We start from the raw sequence: 24,833 nt of genomic DNA on the forward strand, positions 1-24,833 counted from the left end.
GGTAGGAAAAAGGTAGAAAAACGGAAAAGTAGAAAAGAAGGTTGAAAGATTGTGCGCCTCCCCCGGGTCACAATCACAGCATCCCTCACCCGTTTCTGTCAGCCAAGTCCTGTCTTCTCTTATACGTACTGCCTATTTTATGCTAGTGAGATAATATGCATTTTTAGATTTGACCACAAGATGGCGCTATTCCTGTTAAATCTGCAGTGTAAAAGTGATCTTATATCTTTGAACTTTGATTGTACAGGACCTTGATATAAAAAAAAAAAAAACAGCATTGACCAACTGGTCTTGTTATCCTGTTAAAATTTGTGGAAATATGATGAATATAGTTTAGCATAGTTGATGCACAAGATTTACGGATGCAAGTCAGGATAGCAAAACTATACGTGGTTGTTAGGTTTACACATGGGCATAGAGCAGTGCAGCATATAATGGTATATTATGCAGCTGTCATGGAGTTTGCCAAATTATATATTCATATAATTATTTATATGTTATAGATGCTATCCCATCGCATATTATGCCTGCTTCATAATGTTGAAACGTATAACGAGTCATTAAGAGACCTTCTCTCGTTATACAGTTATGATTCTGTAATTGAGTATATGAATAATATAAGAACGACCCAAGTCCAATTTTTGGCCAAATTCAGTTTGACATGGGAAATTGTAGCTTATGCATGGACTCATCTTGTGTATAAATGATATATCCTAATTACCCCCGGAAGTGCCTGAAATAAATGAGTTAAATCTTATATCAATGTAAGAATGAAGGACTTGGGTCATTCTTACATTCATATTATAGCGCCCTCTCTCGTCCTTCTCTCATCTCTATAGCAGAATATCATGTATATGAATCAAAGAACGACCCAAGTCCATATGAATCAAAGAACGACCCAAGTCCATCACACAAAATGGCCTCTCCACAATTAATGTTAATGTTAATTGTCATAATAATATATGTTCTAATTTGTATATACAATGTTGCCATCCCATCACAGTTAAATAGAATATTATTGGACAAACAAAAAAGATATGAAGTTTTTTTAGTTTACTCGAAATGGTCTTCCATGGACTTGGGTCGTTCTTATATTCATATGGACTTGGGTCGTTCTTTGATTCATATACATGATATTTTTTTTTTTTTTTGTATTTAGTTACGACAATTTAATAATGTAAACAGCATACCAACTATCACTAGTTTATCCCTGTATACCCATGAACAACAATCTTAAAGTTACCCTCTGCAAAATGATCTCTGGTTATAATAATGAGTTTTATTTATTCCTGTGAAAACCACATAATGCATTGATGTAGCTGTATTAACTGGACAAGTTGTTTTGACAAATTATCTGAAGTTCTCAGCATAACAACGTTCATGAGCAGCTATAGTTTAAGCAAACAATCAGCAGAACGTGAAGATGTACTGTAATAGTGCGTATGAAAGTGATGGGGAAACAATACATAAATAATTATAAAAAGAATTCGAAGGATGTTTATAGCGTGTATGAAGGCATTAAAAAAAGGCATGGTTCTCTCAAGATACAATTAGGTTTTCACTTCGTAGGAGTTGCACTTCGAATTTTGACAACAATTCTGATAAGTATGTTATAGCCGGAGATTGATGGCTGGTAGATTTTGCTTGTGCCTATCATTTATAAGGCTTCTTTCATGTCTTCAATCTTGTTTCTTTTCTTTTCTTTTCTTTTGTTGAAAATATTCTACTGCTTATCCCTTTTATGTCTTCTTCTTTATTCCTTCTTCTCTTCTTTTACTCTTTTTTTTTTTTTTTTTATAAAAACGCATTTTCATTTAGACCCACTCTTAAATATATGTCATTAAAATTCACTCACGATAGACACAACACAAACAGGGCAAAAGGCACTACTAGGTCTTGGAAAGCTATTCCCACACGTGCGAATTCAAGGTTCATTAGCTAGGCTAATTATATTCATGACGTAACCGCTGTTGGGGTTCTTGTAAATATGGCGGTCCACCATCGACAACCGAGCAACTCTCGAAGAAAAGTTCAGGTAAATGTTATTCATTCAGTAATGAGAAAAGAAACTATGATACAGAGAGCACTAAACCATTATAGGACGATACAATGTATAATATGTAGGGGTTAAGTTCAGAGAGTATTCTCTTCGTCTACGAAATATCGAACGGTCCAAGTGCAACATCTTCAGTGTAGTCCCACCTGGCCATATTCATGTTTGTTATGAAGCCAGCTACTAGTTTGTGCGCTGTGGCGAGCATTCGCGTGCATTCTATCAATATCATGTCTATGAAATTAATAATAAAGAGAACTAAATATTGATTATAATATTCACTCTATTGGTAGTGAGGTCTAGCGTTAGAAATCTAGTTCACGTTCCGGTGCTTCTACTAGGTCGATGTAATACTAGAACTAGTCTTGTTATCATAGCCTAGATTGAAATGTAATTCTAAATTTACCTACTGAATAATAAAGTGGCGATCGGCGATTGACTGATGAGCACGATGAGAGAGGAGAGTTGAGACTTGAGTTTAAACAGCAACAATGTTAGGTGTCAGTAGCCTAGATCTATAAACACCAAAACAGCAGAAATCCTAGGCATCTAGGTCTATTTTTACATGTTGAAGATTACAAACACTCTTTTCCCCTACATAAGATAAACGTTTAACTAAGTCAGATTGAGATAGGGCCTAATTGATAATCTTTCTGAGCTATTAGAAAGTATTGAGAAAATTAACTATTTTTGGATAAGTGTATTTAACAATGCTTGATCGGCTGGCTGTCTTTTGTTTGTTCGGTCGCGCTCATCTTGCCTGACGAGTGGCATTTTGGTTTTCCCAATCCTACACTTTGTAGTTGTTCATTTCTCACAAGTACAACTCAGGCGATATTTAGCCTACTGAATTAAGTTTTCTAGATGAAGTAGATTCTATAAGGCTTAGCTCGCTTACTACTGTAAAAGTGGAAATTTTCGCGGTGTTGAAATTTTCGTGCATTTCGTGCAACCAGAAACTAGAGTGAAAATAAAAGCATGCGAATATTTTTGCGTGCCGTATGTTCCAGTAGTTGAAGTCTTGATTCCACGGAATTAAAAACATGCGAAACTTCTCTTCCCCGGCTGAGCACGAAAAATTAGTCGCATGAAAATATCCACTTTTACAGTAACCATTTCTGAATTTATGTGAATGTAAATTCGAAGGGGCATTTCAGATGATTTTCATAATTTCACATCATGTAACAGCGAGCGTACTGCGTTAATTTCACATCATGTAACAACTAACATGCGTACATATAAATCAACAGCTCCACTGTATACTGCAATTGTAGATTTGTGGAATTTATTGTAGTCCTTGAGCAGAGAAACCAATGGCAATGCTCTGAAATACCTTAAACAAATTTAGTGAACAATGTTGTTAACATAGCCTATAGGAGGGTTCATACTGTATGTTTCAGAAATGTAGCTGTGGTATTCCATTACCGATTAGGCCTACAATACCGCTTGCATAACAAGTTCACCTGTGTAGAATCTAGGCATGCCTTCTTCTTGTGTTCTGTTTGCTTGAAGCTCCAACTCATGCATTCTTATATTGGTGACGCAGACATGTCATCATCCATGTCAGTTGCAATTTGTTAAAATCTTGAAATGTTTGTTTTTTAATGTTTTTTGAACATTTTTATTCCTCATCCCAATCATTATAAATTATGAAACTCTATAAAAAAAAAAAAAAAACATAATTTTAGTTCTTCAAATGCAAAAGTCTTAAAATCATTTGGAGGTCTCCTTTAAACTTAAGCTCATTTGGAGGTCTCCTTTAAACTTAAGCAAACAAGTGCTTTGCTGTCCATTGTTCCATATAATTTCATTACAAATAGAGTGTAGAACTTTTTCATTGCTCAATCCAGAGAGAATCTATTACACTTCAGAAGTGGCATTTACCCCCAGATGTATAAAAGTTAAATGTTGAAGGTTCATAGTAAATGTGGATTAAGTGAATTTATTGTAAAACTAGAAACATTGTTTTTATTTTTGTACACACCAGTGTAGTTTGAAGGATAATTCATTTAAAAGTTACTGTTGGTGCTGTCATCACTGGATTATGGAGAAGACTACAGCTAGAGCAGCGTCGTGATGTGAAAGTTGCACAAAAGACTTGATATAGAATATTCTGAGTACAATGTATTCTTTTACTAGAATTGCCAGGTATTTGAACTCAAGGGATAATATCTTGAGGACACCTTCAAATCTTATCAGTAGTTTTACACTTCAAGCTTGATAATATCTCAGCTTATTTGACTTGTTCTGCAAAAATCGAAAAAAGCAATGTACAACTGTGTACCTCTATCAGATTACTGAAAAGAGATGATTTATGTGACATTGTTTGGTTTTGTTACATGTAGTTTAGTCAGATTGTAATCATCTCTTCAAGAACTACAAGTTTCCCATAGAAAACTGCAAATTCTTTATCTTTGCTGTCATCGATGGCTTATGTAATTTGTCATTGTATTCACTGATGTTATCTATTGTATGTGTTGACTGTAGAATTGTCAGAATTAATTAACCCTGTCTGTCTTGTCTTTTGCCTCAGGTTTCCTATGTCATTCGAGATGAGATGGAGAGGAAGCACAGGTCAGGGGTCAATGCCCTCCAGTTTGACCCCTTCATGAACAGACTGTACTCTGCAGGCAGGGACTCAATCATCAGGATATGGAATCTTGCCAGTGAGAGGGTGAGTTGAGCCCAACACTATACATGATACTGTTTACGCCATGTATTTAGTGAGTCTAATTTTTTGCAAATCCGGACTTCCTGATAATTTCATGAATGGTTGGATTCGCGATTGTGGAGTACGGAATTGAACGGAGCATGCGTACATGTCACATTCATGTCAGAATCAGAGATAATATTGCTGTGTGTTTTTAAATTTGTGAAATTCTCAAAAAAAAAAACATGGTAAATATTCGACGTACAGTTACTCAGATGTGAATTGTTGTGGGATGCAAAAGTTACCCTTAAGGAATACTAAAGGCCCAGTAGCGTAGACATTCTTGGATGGTCTAATTCATTCGCTGCCGACCAAAGTACTACAGTTGTCATACAAGTTATGAAAACCACAAATGGCACATGTCAGCAAATATGTGCATCAGAGCATTTGGACAGATGTTCATCAGTAATGGTCAACTCCACTCAACATTCTGCGGCTGTGTGTGTATTGTACAGAAAGATCAGTGATGAAGCTATAGATAACATAGTTTGTGATGGGGAATCTCGACTATACACTGTATCCAAACCGTGCCAACCCCATGCCACCGGCTCTTCAAGCCAATGAGGTGAAGCTGGGCAGGCTTTTAGACTGTTTCCAAAGAATATGGACTGCATTCTGTTTGACAGATATATGAAATACACCTACAGATCTGGCATATGTCATGTGTTTTTCAGAAGGCACATGAAGTTAGAAAATTGCCAATTTGAACATACAGTATTTTTCTATCATGACACTGATACATGTAGCTTAGTCATGAATCCAGTACAAAATATTTGCTAGAAGAAAATTGCAATATTACAAATTGATCAAAAAATATCACCAGTATATGGGTCAATAGTGTAAATGAATGTGGAAACTGAGTTTATATAGTTTAATGTTGCAAACAGCAAATCAGATTGTAATGAATTTGGGTCTCATTTTATGATACAATATTGTAGCTTTAAGCTACTGTAGAACTATATACATGTACTTGTACACTTACTAAATACAATGTATGTCACCTGATTGTCATAATCATAAGTAGTTATCATCATTAATTTTGGCCAGCAAGTGGAGGATATGTGCATAAAAAGAGTTTGACTACATGAGGAAGATTCTACAAGGCTCATAACAGAGCTATTGTAAATGATCTACAAATGTTTACATCTTGCATAAATAGTCTTGTAAGTTTCAGTACACATGATGTATTGCTAGAGTCCTTCGTTTAATCAAGTCATTGCCAACACTGATAGACTTGAACACAATATCAAAGTCTCACCTAACCTGAGTCAACAGGATGTGATCTCATATGTGCAGAGATGCAATATGATCTTATTATCACATGCCAGATTTCTTGTAATGGTTGATCAGGTTGAAAGGAAAACTGATACTGCAACCATTATTAACCTGTTGAGGAATGGCTGATTTCGCTACAACAGGCATTTCCCATTGACACTTGCTCTCTATACTCGGGACTCGTCCTCAACGGGTTAAAGTACATTCATGTGGTTATACAATTTGTAACTGTCTTGAAAGCTGTAATTTCACCATGGAGCCGACCTAAACTTGACCATATCCACAAAAATGTTGTTTCCCTTTGTCAGGAACACTTTGCACAGTCTATGGAACATCACACAGACTGGGTCAATGACGTTGTACTTTGCTGCGGAGGAAGAACACGTAAGGAAGATTCAATCTGCGATTATTTTATACCCAAGTTCAAGTCCTATTCAAGAACAGTATCCAGACTCTGCCATATTGCATTAAGTCTGCTGACTTGAGAAAAGTGACAAGATATATGAAAAAATATGATAGCTACACACATAAAGCTGTTGGGGTGGAATGTGTGCAGCAGTCCAGCTGTAAACTTGCTGTACGTTGATTAGCGGTACACATTTCATCCAAAGTTAGAAAAACATCTCTTTAGTCAAACAACTTGGATGACATTTATATAGTTCAAGATATGGTGTAGTTATCTGTTTCTTTAGAATCAAATTGCTTTCAGTTGGTGTGGTGATTAGAGGACAAATTGTCCAGTACTGTGTGCACCCTTGTCCTAAATTTTCATTGATGAGCTAACATACAGATTGGGAAACCTTTCTTTGGAAAATGTGATGCTGCTACTCAAATGTTAACAGACACCAAAATCCATATGGTTTCAGAAAGGGGTTAAGGGTACAGTTTACCACTGGGATTAGTGATTTTAAATATTTGATGCTAATGTATACATGTAGGTCAGTTGTATCACAAAACATCCTACCATGTAAAAATGTGCAATAAAGCCTAAAATTATCAAGGAGATATCACCAGTCTTCTCATACCGTAACTGTAGACGGTTTAGTTTAGAAACATTTGTATTATGACTGTTGTTTACATTTTGTATATTTAACAAAACTTAACATTGAATATGCTGATTCAGATGTTAACATCATGGTTGTTTCTATCCTAAACTCACAACTAAGCTGAGTTCTTGCTTCATGTGCAAATGGAAATAATGCCTTTAACCTGTGTCAGAACTATACCAGAATCCTATCATGTTGACATCATATTCATGTTCAAAACAAGTAATAGCAAGTTCAGTAAATTCTGGTCCAAACCCATTTCCATCCAGCACATGAGATGTTAGGCAAGAGTTGTTGTTGTCATTTTTTTTTTCATTTGTATCAACCATTTGTCATTTCTGATTCACCACTGCAGTAATTTCAGCATCATCAGACACAACAGTAAAAGTATGGAATGCTCACAAAGGTTTCTGCATGTCAACGCTAAGAACACACAAGGTGAGTGGAACACATTTTATTCCTGCCATTCCTCAGACTGGATTATTAAACTGAACGTAAATGAAGCCAGAATAATTAAAGAAGCGTGTTATCAATACAGATTTAGTAGCAAGTGCAGGCAGTATGTAATGTCTGTCAGTGATCAAAGTAAAATAGAGAAAGTGTTTGAAAAGTTTAAATTGTAATGTATGTATTATGTCTTAAATTCCTGATACTTGTTGAGAATCAATGAAATAAAGTGGCGGGGAATTATTAGCTCCCTGTTTCATATGAGTCATATGGTTAAGCACAGCGGAAACAAGTTTATGTTTCCAACATCCATTTGCAATACAATATCAACAAATTGCAACTACACTGAAAAATGGATTTGTTGTGGCAGCCTAAAAGACAAAGAACACTATTCATTTGAGGTGTTTCTAAAATTTTGCTTTTATTTCACAAACTCTGCAGCAAGCAAATCATAATCATCATGTTGCAATTCCTCTGTGCGATTCTATGTCGTTGTTTCACACAGGACTATGTCAAAGCATTAGCGTACGCCAAAGACAAAGAATGGGTGGCATCAGCCGGCCTGGACAAACAGATCTTTCTGTGGGATGTGAACACCCTGACCGCACTCACCGCAACAAACAACACCGTCACGAGTAAGCTGAATGCCATTATCATTGTAATTAAGTGAACAAATTCTTGCTTAGCAGCAGTTTAATGTCCCAGTATTTGTTTAGATATCACACAGCGCTGCACACTGGCACTGGTGCGACGGACCAGACCAGTAAAAATCACTGTCGGACCAGTAAACTATTCAGGAATGGACCAGTAAAAAAAAAAGAAAGGCAAATCTGGGTACCTATTACTGTATACGCTGAATATTTTCATGTACAGATATTTTCGCGAATGAGGGGGTCACAGACATTTTCGCGAGATGCTGTTTTCGTGAATTGACACAGAGGCCTTCATAAGTGCAATATTACCTTAGCGCATGGTGACGTTTTTGCGTGTTGTTAAATTTGCAGTCCACCGGGGATTCACGAAATTCGCAAAAATTAAACCCTCGCGAAAATAACAGCTTATATAGTCGTCTGATACCAACAGGTCGTACCAGTAAAAAAAAATAGGTTAATAGTGTGCAGCCTTTTATATTACCATGTGAACATGGCATTACATCTCTTGCAATGTGTTTGATGGATTTATTGTTGTCGTTTACTTCAGCAGATGCTTCGTGAATATGTAATATAATTGCCCTTATCTTTTAGTTCTGTGCCATCATGAGACATTTTGCTATGGTTTGTGGTGCTTACAAACTCTCTTTTTGTAAAGATATGTCTTGGTTGATATTGGCATAATATGATATCAGAATAACGTGATCAAATTGTTTGATTTTTCAACTGGTCAGTACAAACTTGAAACTGGAAATGACTCTGTGCTTGTGGAAACAAGACAAACAAACAATGACTGAATGATTTGCCTTGATGTGAGTTTCTGGCATCATTATTGCCATCATCATCACCATCATCATCACCATCATCATCACCATTATCATCATCATCATTATCATGCCACAGGCTGTGAAATGAGTTTTGCTTCTTCTTTTTTTTTTTTTTTTTTTTATCAGCCTCCTCATTAAATGGCCAGAAGGACTCCATCTACAGCCTGGCCATGAACCAGTCTGGTTCTGTCATCATCTCCGGCTCAACAGAAAAGGTGAGGCTGGAAGTCTCTGTGGTCACCCAGAGTTCAGTAGAGACTGTTGGTCAGCTGCCTGTCTGCAGGGCGATGTTTGTGGTGTTCAGATGAATTTAATGAGAGAAATATTTAGATTTCTCTACTTATTGCACTACCCTCACCTCGATGGGACATACTGTAAATGTGGAAATTTTTTGCGCATTTCACGCCGCCAGAAACTAGCACGAAATTTAAGTATGTGAATATATTTGCTACAGTAGCTACTGTATATATGTAACCAACTTATATCTCTATTCCCTAGAATTAAAAACATGTGGAGTTCATCTTACCCAGCAGACCATGAAAAATTAACTATGGGAAGGTATCCACTCGTACAGTAATCTGAATTATCTAAATTACATATGATGATGCCTACATCGTGTAGTAAGTCATACGACTTGTAAGAGGGCCATTCAACAGATGTTATGATCCTGGAAAGTTCAAGGTGATGTAGCCATACAGGTTATGCAGTCTAGATTTTAAAATTTACATAACTTCTGTTTGCAATGGTCAATGTGTTTAACAGAATTGAAGGCGTTGTACTGATGCCTCAACAGTATGAACAGAAAGACTTTTCCAGGAATTCACCGATCTCTGACTGAAAGAGTGTAACCTCTAATACTAGTAAAACATCTTCCCTTTTAAAACTTAACTCTAAGACTGCATGTAACTTTATCATTAAAGGGAAGATAAACCCCAAGAGCAATGTGGATTGAGTGAAAGCAGCAACATTAGTAGAACACATCAGTGAAAGTTTGAGGAAAATCGGACAATCGATGCAAAAGTTATGAATTTTTAAAGTTTTGGTGTTGGAACCGCTGGATGAGGAGACTACTAGAGGATATGACGTATGAGTGGACAACAATACAAAGAAAATATAAAGGAAATTCATCAAAATTTCACTTTTCTAGAATCATGAAAGAGCAATGGACCAACCTCTTTCAGAAAGCAGGGGGAATAATTGCTACCCTTAACATATGTCAATATCAAGTTGATGGAATTTGTAATTTTCATGAAAAATGGATTTTTGTAGAATTTTTTTTATATTTTCTTGGTATTGTTGTCCACTCATACGTCATAACCTCTAGTAGTCTCCTCATCCAGCGGTTCCAACACCAAAACTTTAAAAATTCATAACTTTTGCATTGATTGTCCGATTTTCTTCAAACTTTCACTGATGTGTTCTACTAATGTTGCTGCTTTCACTCAATCCACATTGCTCTTGGGGTTTATCTTCCCTTTAAAAGCTGGATCAAAATCTTCCATATCATGCCATATCTTGTTGGATGAGACTCCCTTTGGTTGACAGGGCACAAGCATTTTTTTTTTTCCTCCCCATATTTTCAATTTTACATGCCGTACATTGTAATAGTTATAGATCGCTACCATCCAAGCACAGCTAATCATACAATGCAAGAAGAATATGAACTTTGCATCGACAGAAACTGGTTCTGGTTCCTAAATCATGTACATATTGCATCTGCAAACACAGAATAATTGGCTGTATTTTGTTACTAAAATGGGGGGTGTAATGATGTGATGTAGGGAAACGTCATATGTCACCATCTTAGAATGTCCCATAGTTGTTGTCTTTTTTAGGGATGTTGGGGTTGTACCCACCAGGGCACACACCACCTCAGCAGCACTCCCCATTTGCAAACATTAGCCAGTTCAATGCAGCCGCACAGACTAGGCCAAGCAAATCTTCTTTTGATGTTTGTCAGTAAACAAAACATCCTCTGTGTTTATTAAGTGACCTTTGACCTAGCTTGCACAGGCTTGGTGGGTGGGCGTGTCTGTATTTTAGGATGCTATATCTGACACATAGCAGAGAGAGAGAGAGAGAGCAGTGTTGATTTGACATATTTGCAAAGATGTCATGCATGCTATGCATAATGGTAGCTTTGTTTGTGTGTATGAAGTTGTGTTTTTATTTTCTCTCTCTCTCTCTCTCTCTCTCTCTCTTTGCATACATTCTAATACTGATATGACACAGGGGACCCAATTACCACTAGTTTTTGTCCTCTAGCTACAGTAGCATGCATTGTAGGAAGCAAATGAAGTTTTTCTGTTTGTTTGTTTGTTTGTTTGTTTGTTTGTTTGTTTGTTTGTTTGTGTGTGAATGCTTGTTTAACCCTAGAAGTGTAGACATGTTGGATTTGGCACCAAAGCATGAGTACTGTGTGATTGATCTTTGTCCTCCTATGACCTTTGCATCACATCATTCAAATGGTAGATTGTAACACCCACCTCAGTCAAGGTGTATGATGATATGATATGATATGATATGATTCATTTCCAATCATTACTGAGAGTTTATTGTCACTGCGTATCTCCAAAGACGCCCCAAGGCTTACCTCAGTAGATTTAATACATACTGGTACAATGTGGTAAATGCTGCCTACAAACTTTGACTATAAAATGAGATAAGGCTGTTTTCCTGACACTTTAGATAAATTTTGAATTGGCAGAGTCTTGGATGATGTATCATTTCTGTAAGTAAAGATATGGACTGGATAAAGAAAAAAAAAAGCCATTGTCTATCCTCGCAGAAAACCATTTTCCTTTACATTGGTAATAGCATTATGTATACATGCACACATGTGGCACACACATATGCACAGTCACATACACGTGTACATGTACATTGTTCATGCATGCATTTGCATATTGAACATTGTATACATATAGGCCTAGTACATACATGTATGCATACACATGGACACATACACCTATACATTATTGTATGCACATACACACAAATGCATCCATGTATGTTCATCTATATACCAGTACAAGTTTTGAAAGTACACGTATGAATGGTTGATATCACCATGCAGTTTATTGCCATTCCTTTGACTCTACGGATACTCTCTGGGTTGGATCTCCACGCCCTGTAGTCTGTGCAAACAGACTCTGGACTGTTCACAAAGGCATGCCATGCCCCAGATAATCCCTTTGTACAATATACCTGTGTAGGTCTGAAATCAGAATACATAGGATATCCTCTTGTGGTATGGCAATGGAGCAAAGTGATGTTTTAGATTGGCAAATAACTCTTTGTGCATATCATTGAGGAGAGATTGGGGCCCAACACTTTTACATTGGTTTACATTTTGATGAAAGAATACAAGTGTGTTAGTACCAGGTATCCAAAATATAACTTGTTATATATACATATATATCCTCCTGTGTGTGCTCTGAGATTATGTGTATCAGTATGTGTCATATTGATGTCTTTTAAAAGCTCTCTACAGCATTACAGAATGGACGAAGAATGAGGACATAATTATACATGTAGTTCTCTTTGTTTCGATGTTTCTATGACCTCATGTTTGAGCAGATCATTACCTTGTTCTCTTCTTCGAAATTTCTTTCCCCTTTTTATTTCTCCTTTCTCTTCATATTATCTTACCCAAAGGTTCTCAGAGTGTGGGACCCCAAGTCATGTGCCAAGATTATGAAGCTCAAAGGTCACACTGACAATGTGAAGGCACTCGTCATTAACCGAGATGGTACACAGGTAAACGAATTTCTCTTTCCTTCATTCTGCTTTTTTTTTTCTTTCCCAGTATGAGAGAGAGAGGGTAGAGACCTTATGGCAATTTCATTCAGTACATTATATGATATAGGTAATTTCCATAATAATGCCGTGATGATATAATTTCCATAATGATAGAAATGAGGGAATTTATTGTGGTGACATGAATTATTAAAGATATATACAGGAGGCCTACTTTCAATTGTATTGTTGGTGTCCCACAAGGAATTGGAAGGTTTTCTTAGTGTTTGGGAGAAAATTGTGCACTTAAATCCTTTCCTCTTAGAAGCAAATTCCTTGTAGAGTTACAAGCACGTAGTACATGTCACACCACACCTGAGTGTCATGTCATGTCATGGAAGATGTTATTGACAGCAGTTCTCGTCAGAATTTCAACTTCTTGTAGCAACAGCCAAACATGAAACAGGATTCTTGTGTTCTTGTGAAGTTTAGCTTCTCTGCCCAGGCTTAGAGAACTCTGGAGTGGCTTGAACAGCGCATGTTTGGGCCCTAGACAGCCCTGTCAAAACGAGATTTATTTGTTGCATCAATATGTTTCACTCCAGTTGTCTGTATAATGTGACCCAGCATCACAAAACCAACAGAAAGTCGCCAGACATGGATTTTTAGTTAAAGGCAGATTCTGAAAGAGCAGACTCTAAGCTTTAAGATGATGCATATCTCAATACAAATGGACTCTCCCAACCTATCTAAGTATTGGAAAGAAAGCACACACTCTGGAAAAGTGTGAACTGAGAAAAGAGGCTCTAAAGTACAGAGTCTGTTCAAGCGCTCAATTGTTACCAAACTGTGCTAGCTCCGCGATGAATGGACAGAAAACCAAACAGAAACAGGATGTAAAGCACCGCAGCAACAATGAACAGGTTATCAGATTAAGCTGAAATTGAGCATGCTCTATTAACACATTCTGTCCATGATTAAATGCTAACTTTTAAAGCAGTAGCATTATCCTTTCAAAAGTTTGGAATTAGAGTTGAAAGTTAAAGGGTGTGTACAGTTGTGGTTGAGGTGAGGATTTAGCTTTTAACGTTTTGCGAGATATTCAGAAACCTCTCTACGAGATGTCAAAGAGCATGCAGTTCTAAGGGGTATCAAAAGTTTATTCGATGAAAATCGGTTTTGAAATGGCTGAGATATCCAAAAACAAGGTGAAACAAAAGATCCTAATAAAGTTGTGGCATGTCGCCTTTTATTATTAGCACTTTTTTGGATATCTCTGCCACTTGAAAACCAATTTTCATCAAATAAACATTGAATCCTTCTTAGAATTACATGCTCTTTCATATTTCATAAGAGGTTTCTCATTATCTCACTTAGGAATGTTCAAAACATGAATCCCCACCTCAACCAGTACTGTACAGTCCCTTTAAGACTGTGCAGTGTAAGAGCAAAGATTTATTAATTGTTAACATCTTTCCAAGTGTGCTCAGTTTGCATATTATTCCTGTAAATTCATAACAGACTCTGAGCAGTATTGTTGTCCACTTTACTACCATACAAATGCATGAAACTTGTATGGGACAGGGATTTTGTGCAGTACAATAAAATGGCTAGCACGCACTACAACTTGTAGCTCCAGCACCAAAATGATTTCCACTTTCTGGCAAGCCAGGGTACAACCTTGAAAAATGAATTTATAATTCAACAAAATGGCTGATTGTTATTTGGTACCCAGGGATACCATTTATGTTATCATATGAATGATCCTTTTTCCATATTTGCTGCCTTTTTTTTTTTTTCTGTAAAATGCTTCTCAATAGTACAACATACATGTAAGATCACAGCAGCTCACTAAAAGATATTGGCTTTTCCCACCATTCTATTCCTACAGTGTCTCTCAGGAAGTTCAGACGGTACCATCCGCCTGTGGTCACTGGGACAGCAGCGCTGCGTAGCGACGTACAGGATACACGAAGAAGGCGTGTGGGCGCTGCAGGCCAACGACGCCTTTACAACGTTCTACTCGGGCGGCCGCGACTGCTACGTGTACCAGACGGACATCAGGAATCCGGACGCCAGCCAGCTGGTCTGCGAGGAGAGCGCGCCGGTCTTGAGAATCGAGCTGCTTCCGGACGAGAGTGGGCTGTGGGTCGCAACGACGAGGTCACATCTGAACCAATGGGTAAGAATTCTCTCCTGTGCACCTTATGGTAAACACAAAGGCCCGAATTCACGAAGATGGTACAAATGAAACCATGGTTTATTGTATAAAACCAAGGACAAAAACCATGGAGCGCCAAGTGTCGCATGGAATATTTCGTTACGAAATCAATCATTTCGTCGATGAAATGATTATTTTGTAACGAAATGACAACATTAAGCTAAATGAACATTTCGTCCACGAAATGATAATTTCGTCACGGACATTTTGTCAACGAAATGACCAATTTCGTAACGAAATATTCTGTGCGACACTTGGCACTCCATGGTTTTTGTCCATGGTTTAAACCATGGTTTCATTTGTACCACCTTCCTGAATTCGGCCCAAAGGCTTGAATCCACAAAGCTAGCTTGAGTTAAATGCGTGTGTAAATTCAGTCCATGGACTAAAACAAGCCCGAAATAGGCATACATGCACCTTTCACATGCAAGTCCGTGAATCAGCACACTTTCTTCATTGGATATCTGTTGATATACATGAACTGTCACACACATTTAAACACTATCAGACAAAATTTGCACTGTCTACAGCTGTATGAGCTAAAATTAAACTTCCTTTTAGATTCAGGCCATGAGGCATGTGAACATGCAGTCGTATAATGAAGGACATGGAATCATGTATCGTCAGTCTCTTCAGAGCTGTTTTTTACAGAGTAGTACAATAAGTAGTGCATTTATGACATGATTTTTGTTCATTGTTGAATTACCCCAGTGTGGCAATCAGTGTCTTTGTTGTGACATGGAGAATCATTGTTACACATTCACTTCAGTTATGAACTACATTTATGCCAAATTGTGCCAAAACAATCAAATGGCAATGATGTTTTTATATCTTATCATTGAATCTGAAGATGATTCAAAGCAGAAGATGATGAATGTCCTTCTGTAGTTTCAAATGCTGCCATAAGCACAGTTTAGAGAAAATTTCCAAGGTTTACTGTAGCACGAAACAGTAACCAGCTGTGGAAGAAGCTATCTTTGATATTGTGATTTCAAATAAAAATAACCTAAAATGATTCTCTCTGGTCTGCGCAGAGTCTTGAAGGTAGAGGGTCGAGATCATCAGTTGACTACGACAGCGGGGAGACTCACCCGCCCAAACTCAAGCAGACTATAGAGGGCGGCAGCAGCATTCGACAGTACCACATTCTCAACGACAAGAGACACGTCTTAACGAAGGACACCGACAACCGGGTCGTTCTCTGGGATGTGCTGATGGTGAGTTGCCATCAGGCAGACAGAATGTTTGAATTTTAGTTTGTTTTTCACATTTGCTCCAAAAATAGAACTGAGATCATGAATGACATATGCAAATTAAAGGAAGAAATGGATAACAAATTCATGATGGTATGCTTCATTCTAAACTACATGTACGTGTAGTTTTGAGTAATCTGGCACTAAGCAAATGAGCCCAATATAAAGTACATATACACCATGGCCTGTATTTCTGAGAGTAGAACACATCACTGAAAGTTTGTGGAAAATCAGACTACCTGTTCAAAAGTTATGAATTTTTAACTTTTCCAGTGCCAACATGGCTGGATGAGAAGACTATTACAGCTTGTGATGTTGCATGCGTAGAACGATATAGAGAAAATCTATTTTAAAAAAAAAAAAAAAAATCGACATATTTTCACTTTTTTCACATAATAAAAGAGCACTTGTCTTGTCTCTTTCAGAAGGTAGGGGAAATAAGATTGCCCCCAGACAAAGCACTTACTTTATCCTCATTGTCTGGTCCTTTTGCAGGGGACCTAAAGCCATCAATGTCTTCCTTTAGCAGCCATGTTAAAAAAGTCACAATTCAAAATGTATAATTCAGGATTGAATGTTCAAAGAGATGTCACTTGTTGGCAATGGTAATGAACTGTAATGTCACCTACAATTTTGTAAGTAAAAAAATTGCTTTTCAACTAAGCACAGAAAAATATGCATCATTGGTGGAACAAAGAAAATATTGCTTGTAATATGGTCATGCAAGTTGTGTGTCATCTCCCTCTCTCTCTATTTCTTGTACCAGGCCAAGAAAGTAGAAGATCTGGGCCATGCAGACTTTGATGTTGAGATCAAAAACAGATTCCAAATGATCTACGTACCAAACTGGTTCACCGTGGATCTGAAGATTGGGGTAAGTGCAGTACTCTGTACTAACAGTCTGCGCAGACTGAATGGTTTGGAGACTCAACTAAAAACAGAAGTTTTAATTCAGAGTCAAACAAACACCAACACATTAAAAGCAAGTAACTAAATTAAATTCCTTCTGTTCTGTTTTGTTTTGTTTTATACCAAGTAATGATAATCTCTCAAAATGCACTACTCCTCAAACCTCTATCATTTGAGTTATTAACTAGTTGTGTACTAAACAGATAAGGCCATTTTCATTTCCTGTAACAATGACTAATTAGCTTGCCATGTGTAAAGACCATTCTTAAAACGTTTGACTACATGCTATGAGGTTTGACAAATGAAAGAAAGCTATCGATGAAGTTCCATTGTGACCAATTCAGACCATGATGCTGATTATTTACTGCCAAGTACAATGTACATTTGTATCTTTCAATATAAAACTGACATGTGTGAACTTAGTGCCATTGGTTGCGTATACATCTTTGTCCTACCGTCACAAGATGCTGTACAGTATCTTGTATAAGAGTCAGATACCAGTCATGGTTAAAAATCATGATACGATAGTGAAACATTTTGCTATGTTTGCCCATGGGGAGAACATTATTGTTATGTTCTACCACCTTTGGGAGAACATAACAGGGAGCAAAAAACTGATAAAACATACTGAATTATCTAATTAATTTAAATCACAAGTTGAATACAAGTTCTATTTCTTGCTCAGCAGGATCTTTGTTATGAGCTGAAAGTAATGCATTCTCAGAGTGCTCTAAATACCCCATATGAGATAACAAATGGTGCCCTATGCTGTCAGGAATAGTATTTCAAACACTGATGTGTAAAACATTATCTGTTTGTTTGTACGTGTAGTACACAGAATGTTCTAAACATCAGTGTTTATAAGGTTCTCCTTGAGATAGGTTGTGAATCTCTCACTAGCGTTTCAGGCCCAACAGGTACAATATTCTGTATATTCCCTTCTACACCAGTCTCTCTCTGTCCATGCACTATACATGTAAAACATAGCCTTTATGAAGACTTCCCCCCCCCCCTTCATTCTCTAATGTTGCCTTTCCACAATGTGTCTTTTCAGATGCTGTGTATCCATCTTGAAGAATCCGACGCTTTTGCAGCGTGGGTATCCTCAAAGGACAGTGAGCTAGGACCAGCTGATGCACCGGACACAAAGGGTAGGTGGCATACATTTGTAGCGGGTAACCCTTAGCTTTCAATTTGTTCAATAATGTTTGTGTGTTTATGTACAGATGTATGTGTGTGTATAGGGGGAGGGGGCTCTTGGCATATGCTGTCTTATGGGGTGCAGGGAGCAAGTAAGTGCACAGGAGTGGATGCTTTTATCAAGTTAAGCTTTTTGGGTACAGAAACCAACTTTTCGACCACACAGAAACAATATGAGTAAATAATTGAAAAGCTATACCCCACAGATCAATATCTGCAAGCCGTGTGGCGTGTATGTGTGTGTCCACAGTATGAATACAATGAAGATGTGTCAACAAATGGAACATTTAGTTTTTGTGCATTTGTTGCATTGTTTGAATGACTTCCCTACCATGTCAGCTTCAAGTAGATAATGTGGGAAGAGGCGAGCATTCTTGAGTTGTAGGACTAATTCCAAAATAATTTCATTTTGAGTGTTGAGTTGTTTTAGCAGAATAAAACATATGAGATTATTGTAGTTGTGAGTATCGACTTCAAAATTCATCTGTAATGGACAATTTGTGATATGTTGGAAAGTATTATGCATGAACTAATTGTCAGTATTTCCAGGAAAATTTCTCACTGAAGCCTTTGAATGACCATACCTACACTGTAACGGGTGAGACTGCATGATTATATGCAAAAAAAAACAAAACAAAACAAAACAAAACAAGAAAGGAAGAAGAATTAATTATGATCTTGGCCTTCAAAGTATTGTTGTTAGTACCCGTATATTGAAGTACAGATGTATATATGACCTATCTGTGCATTTCCTCTTCTTTTGTTTCTCTTCTCAGTCAACTTCGGTGGGCTTGTTCTCCAGGCATTACTAGAACACTGGCCAAGAACGCATGCCTACGATCCAGACAGCATTAATGGACATGGTAAGAGGTGTTAATAGTTTTGTTTAATAGCTTGAGGACTCCAATTTTGTTATCATACAGTGACACTAACTACAAACTCTCAACTTTTCCAGTTCCCTACCACATGGCTTGCCTGCGCCAAAGCCTGACTCAATTGCTTTTTGCCATGAATGATAAACTCTAGGACAGTGCTCTGCTGCTTCATACACAGTATGCTCAAAGTTTTATAGTTTTGTTCAGTTTTCACTTCTAAAGATTTTGAAGTGGTTGCAGGGTCAATGTCTTTCCTGTCATTGTGGAACCACATCTCATGAGGGATCTGTACGAGTATATCAAAATGAATTACACATTTTGTGTTTTTATGTGACTATTGTGCCTCTTTACAAGTGGAGATTGCGAAGAGCTACTGCTCAATTGCTAAACTGAAAGTCATACCCTTGTACTGTGTGTTCTAGGTAGTCTATGAGCTTGCCGTTATTGTGAGTAAGCTATTATATGGAAACATTTCTCAACTCCACAAAGCATATTACAGAAGCATTATTGTTGATTTCATGATTGACTGTCACTTTGCAGAACTTGCTACAATACAAATACTGTAAAATATGTGAGGTGTACAATACACTATCAAAAGCAATCCTATGGCATAACTATTATGAAGGTAGTAATATTATGGATTTGTCTGTGCAGTGTTTAGGTGAGTGTAGAGATGGTTAAACTGCAAGTCTCTCACCTCCCTTCATTACACAGTCAAGTCATCATCGCATAATTCGAAAAATTGACTCAGTCAAAAAAAAAAATTCCACTCCGGATGAATGTACACATGTAAACATGTTTTAATAATTGTGGAAGGCAAAGTATACACAAGTTGAAGTATATTCTGCAGTCCCTCTGGATTTTACAAAGGCGGGGTTGACTAAATTAATCCTTTTGGTATGATCACAATTACTGCCATGTCAGTGCTGATCAATGTTACATACCTTACAAACCTCACTCCACAGCGGTGAATGGGATAGACACCAGTACGGACGACATCAACCTGACGGTGGACTCGTCGTCGCCGACCACCGCTCACCCGCCGCACTCGGTCATCAACAAGGGGAACAGCTACTTCAGCGTCCCGCCCCACACCCCCGTCATCTTCAGCGAGGTCGGGGGTCGCACGCTCTTCCGGTTCCTTTGCCGCGACGCTAGCGGCGACTCAGAGCGGATGCTGCTGAATGAGAACGTCCCACAGTGGGTGGTCTCTGTCACTGTCGAGGTATGTTGATCACATGACCTAGGAAAGCAAACTCTTATAAGACCTGATATAATTTTGCTATTGAGATGACATTTAGATATCAGCACTTTTTTTTTCCTCGTAGAAATACCTGAGAGTAAGCAGTTTATTTGTTTGGGGGTTTTGTTCTTGCCATGGATACGTTGTGAATCTAGTTTTCGTGTGTAAACAACGTTTCTGCAGACACTGACAGCTGTCTCATGCTGAAAAAGGACTTTAGCTTTATTAAAGTGATTCTAATATTAAAGTTTACTCCGAATTCATCTGTGAATAACTTCAGAGTTATCATCTTTGTGTTTTGTACTCATATATCTTTGGGCATGATTCCTGTTTCTGCAGCTTTAAGTAGTTGGTGCTCAATATAACATAGCATACCTTCATGCAAGTCGCAAGGCATATGTCAGGGCTCCACACAAACTTTTTCAATTCCGGAGCCCTGACAATTTCAAATTTTTGGTGGCCCGAAAAAACAAACATTAAAAAACATTAACTCACTGCATGCATTTATGCATTTCCGGCGCAAAAAGTTAGAAATTTATTGACACACTTTTAAAAAAATTTTGGTGGCCCGAGGTGGGCCACCAAATTTGCCCTTTTTAAAAATTTGGTGGCCCGACTTTCATTTTTGGTGGCCCCGGGCCACCGTTAGTGTCGAGCCCTGCATATGTATTTTTTCCTTTATCCTTTAATAGGATGAGAAAGTTTGTCGTATTGCAGTCAATACAATACCTTTCATCAGTGCAAAATCACTCTATTCAGTTGAATTTTTGTTTTACAGCTGCACGTCAAGGGCTATTCCTGATATCTATGAAAAAGGTTTATACTGAAGAGAATCTGAGTACATGATCTATTCAGGTTGAACAATGTCAAGGTATGGTAACTGATTTGTATTTCATTTGGTTTGTTTTTCATTTGCCTCTCTCTCTCTCTCTCTCTCTCTCTCTCTCTCTTGTTCTCTCTCTGCAGCATACACAACCAAAATTCAACAAGATTTCATTCTTCCTACAACCCCAAAATCCCTCAGGCAACAGGACGTTGAAGAAGTAAGCTTGATCAAGTGGAGTCATATGTGTCCTACGAGGACTATAATATTTATTCACTCCAATTGACTTTATTTTATTTTATTTTATTCTATTGTTCCACATCTCAAACACAAACAACATGATGCAATCGATTGAACACAAGACTAGACATAGCGTCGTAATTTAAAAGAATACAAGGGAAGACAATTTTACCAACATGAAATGTGGGGGACCTACTAAAAAGCAGAGCTTGTAATTTATAGGTCTCCAGATGAAAATGTTGGTCTTGTTAAACAAACAACCTAGTAACGAAAAGTATGAAAGGAAGGAAAGGGACGCTAAGGATAAGAGAGCAAAAAAAGCAAGAAAAACAAATGAAATACATCAAAACATAATAAGATAGCCACCTTGCAAGATTCCTCGTCACCCGAGCAACATAGTTGATAGCGGTTATCCTCGTTGCATACAAACTTTATCTCTTTGATAAGATGATTATAACTAAAAGCACACTCACTTTACTCTTCCAATTGAAAAAAGCCCTCCTCTGTGTTGAGAAAATTTTGTGTGATGTATTCAAGTTTCCACTTTCCAAGGAGAAGAGTAACAGCTGTACAATAAAATGCAGCTCACTGAAACTGTTTTTTTTTTTTATGACTAGATGCATGGTTGGAGTGTTATTTTTTTGTTTAAAGGAAACCTCTAGATGATTTTCAGACTTTTACATTTGACCAAGTACAAATTTGCTGTACTGGGTACATAGTTTCAGAATTTATAGTGATTGGGATGACGAGTAAGAATGTTTTTAACCCGTTGAGGGCGAGTCCCAAGTATACTCTGGCAAGCATCTATGGGAAATGCGTGTTGTAGCAAAGTCAAACCATCCTCAACTGGTTAAGATTAATGACAAATCACAATGAACAAGGATAGTGACATGGCAGCCTCAGTATAAAAATGTATGAGCAGGGCTCATGGAAGCAGAACAAAAGATTAAAGCATGCATGAATTCTATACAGGTGAACTTGTTAGACAAGTGGTATTGTAATGGAATTACATTGCTACATTTCTGAATTATGTGTGCCCTTTTATGTCATCATCTCTGTTCAGTGGACATGTAATTTGTGTTGGGGTTTTAAGAGTATTGGTTTCACTGCTGAAGGATCACAATAAATTCCACAAATTTATACATGGATCTGTCGATATATGTACTGTATTATGTGAAATTATAAAATTTGTCAGGAATTCCCCTTGTCCTTGAGATGGAAAAAGAACACATTCACTTATTCTTTCATACTGTAAAAGTGGAAATTTTACGCCAGTAATTTTTTAAACCCAACCGTTTAAGATTTGTTTTGTGCTTTTAATTCCATGGAAGCAAAATATGAGATAGTAGTAAATAGATAGGGTAAAAATATAACTTGCGATTGGTGAGATTATATCACCTCATTGTGGGAAAACTTTGGTATAGTGCACGGTCGTGCCACTATACCGAATACTTACAGCGCGCATACGCCTTGTCTACGCAGAAATACGCGCAGCGAGGGACGTAGAAGGACAAGGCCCATCCTTTCAACGTATGCGCGCGTAGAGCACAGGAGGCAGCATGTAGCAGATTTTACGCAAGTCTGCTCAGCAGTACGCACATACGCAGCTGTGCTAGCTGTGCATAAACAAGGTTATCGCTCTGCATGCAAGAAATCAGTACGGTGAGTCGAATTTTAGGTGAAGTACTTCTACGGCGTAGACCTACAGAAAATGCATGTAGATCGAAGGGCCATTTAATATAACAATTAGGGCATGTTCTATTGATACATCGATACTGGACTATAGAACTCCCTCGTGCAGTTCTATTCACCTCGACCTTGGTGAAACAAAACAGCACTGTAGATCATTTATATAGGGGGTTGTCGTTCTATAAGCCAGTATAGTGCATTGTAGAGCATGTTCTATTTGTATAATATTACAAGATTAACAAGCCAAAATTTCATGTGCTTTCATCACTGCACTACATGTAGTTTCATGTTGCACAAAATGTATGAAAACTTCCACTTTTACAGTATCTTTTGAAAAAAGAAAAACAAGTGGGTGACCTACTGCAAAATCCCTTTTGTCTAGAATATTTTCTCTTATTTCTTTTCTCTGAAAAATCTAAAGTGTCACTTTTTGTTGCAAAATTTCTTCTATTTAGAGACAGGTTATCAGCCAGTGACATGCTGCAGGTGAGAAAAGTCTTGGAGCACGTCTACGAGAAGGTGATGGGAGCCTACACGGCCTCATCGACGGGCGGGTCTGCCACCAACGATTACGGGACGTCGAGAGACGGCGCCGACAGGGACTCGGAGCTGAGTAGCATCTCGGAGGAGAAGGTGGAGCTTCTTTGTCAAGACCAAGTGAGTTTTGGGGTACCAAACAAGGAGTTTGATGGCAAAAGGAGTAAATTCCATTCTTGTTAAGTTGAGTTATTTGTGATTAGAGTTGCTAAAACAACAGAGAAAATGATAAGAAAATTTGGGATATTTTTAATCATAACTTCAAGAATATTCTGTGTTAAGTTGTATGTTACAAATGTGGCATCACTGGAAATGTGATATTTTGCTTTATCTGATGACAGACTACTTTAAAATGTTTGAAGATGGCACTTAGCACATTTTGCAATCAAAATCTCCAAATGCTACAAATTTTCCCCTGTTGTGTATGTAAATTTTCAATCTTTTTTTGTTTTTTGGGTTAACTTTCAACTAGTTCAGAACTCCCCTTTAGTTTGTACCATGTTTCACTAATACTATGCCTACCACATTACACATTTCCTGCAGGTACTAGATCCCAACATGGACCTCCGAACCGTCAAACACTTCATCTGGAAGAGCGGTGGCGACCTGACCCTGCTCTACCGAAGCAAGCAAGCCAGTGGGACGTGAGATTTTACTCCAGATGGGACTTTTATAGTGAAGCTCAGTCATTCTTTCTTTTCACTTTTTTTTTTCCATTCTTGTGTGCAGAAGTCCATGCATAAAAACAAAAAACAAATCAAGAAGACTCTTGATGTATCAGAGACTAGGCAATGAGTCAAGCTCAGCCAATCATTGTATGAACTGTGCACAAGTTGTTTTCCAAATTCCTCCTTCAAAACTCCAGGCCGGTAAACATCGCAACAACTTCCATATCACCGTACTCACTTGATTTGAACAGACCAACATGGAGAAACCGACTTTGGGGCTTATCTCAAATGATGAGGAGTACCAGTATCAGCCTCCCTGCCATGTTTGCTTCTTACCTCAAAGTTTCACAGCCCCATTTGCAAAGCAAGAAAGGATAATCACAAAGTTTTGGACCTACAGGGCTCATGTACATCACACACCCAACAATT

The 24,833-nt window shown here is 37.7% G+C and overlaps 1 protein-coding gene across 1 annotated transcript; it reads left to right on the top strand.

Annotated features, from left to right (window-relative positions):
* Positions 1 to 1,978: 1,978 nt before the first annotated feature.
* Positions 1,979 to 24,510, top strand: LOC140239460 (WD repeat-containing protein 48-like). The gene is made up of 16 exons (XM_072319298.1): positions 1,979 to 2,035; positions 4,587 to 4,727; positions 6,347 to 6,422; positions 7,440 to 7,522; positions 8,037 to 8,166; positions 9,135 to 9,223; positions 12,666 to 12,767; positions 14,638 to 14,928; positions 16,002 to 16,184; positions 16,987 to 17,094; positions 18,184 to 18,280; positions 19,106 to 19,192; positions 20,170 to 20,429; positions 21,414 to 21,490; positions 23,655 to 23,856; positions 24,280 to 24,510. Exons 1-16 carry the CDS (start codon positions 1,988 to 1,990, stop codon positions 24,382 to 24,384), a joined length of 2,079 nt encoding a protein of 692 aa, XP_072175399.1. The 5' UTR covers positions 1,979 to 1,987; the 3' UTR covers positions 24,385 to 24,510.
* The last annotated feature ends 323 nt before the right edge of the window (positions 24,511 to 24,833 follow it).

This window comes from Diadema setosum, chromosome 16, assembly GCF_964275005.1.
Source record: "Diadema setosum chromosome 16, eeDiaSeto1, whole genome shotgun sequence".
Taxonomy (NCBI): domain Eukaryota; kingdom Metazoa; phylum Echinodermata; class Echinoidea; order Diadematoida; family Diadematidae; genus Diadema; species Diadema setosum.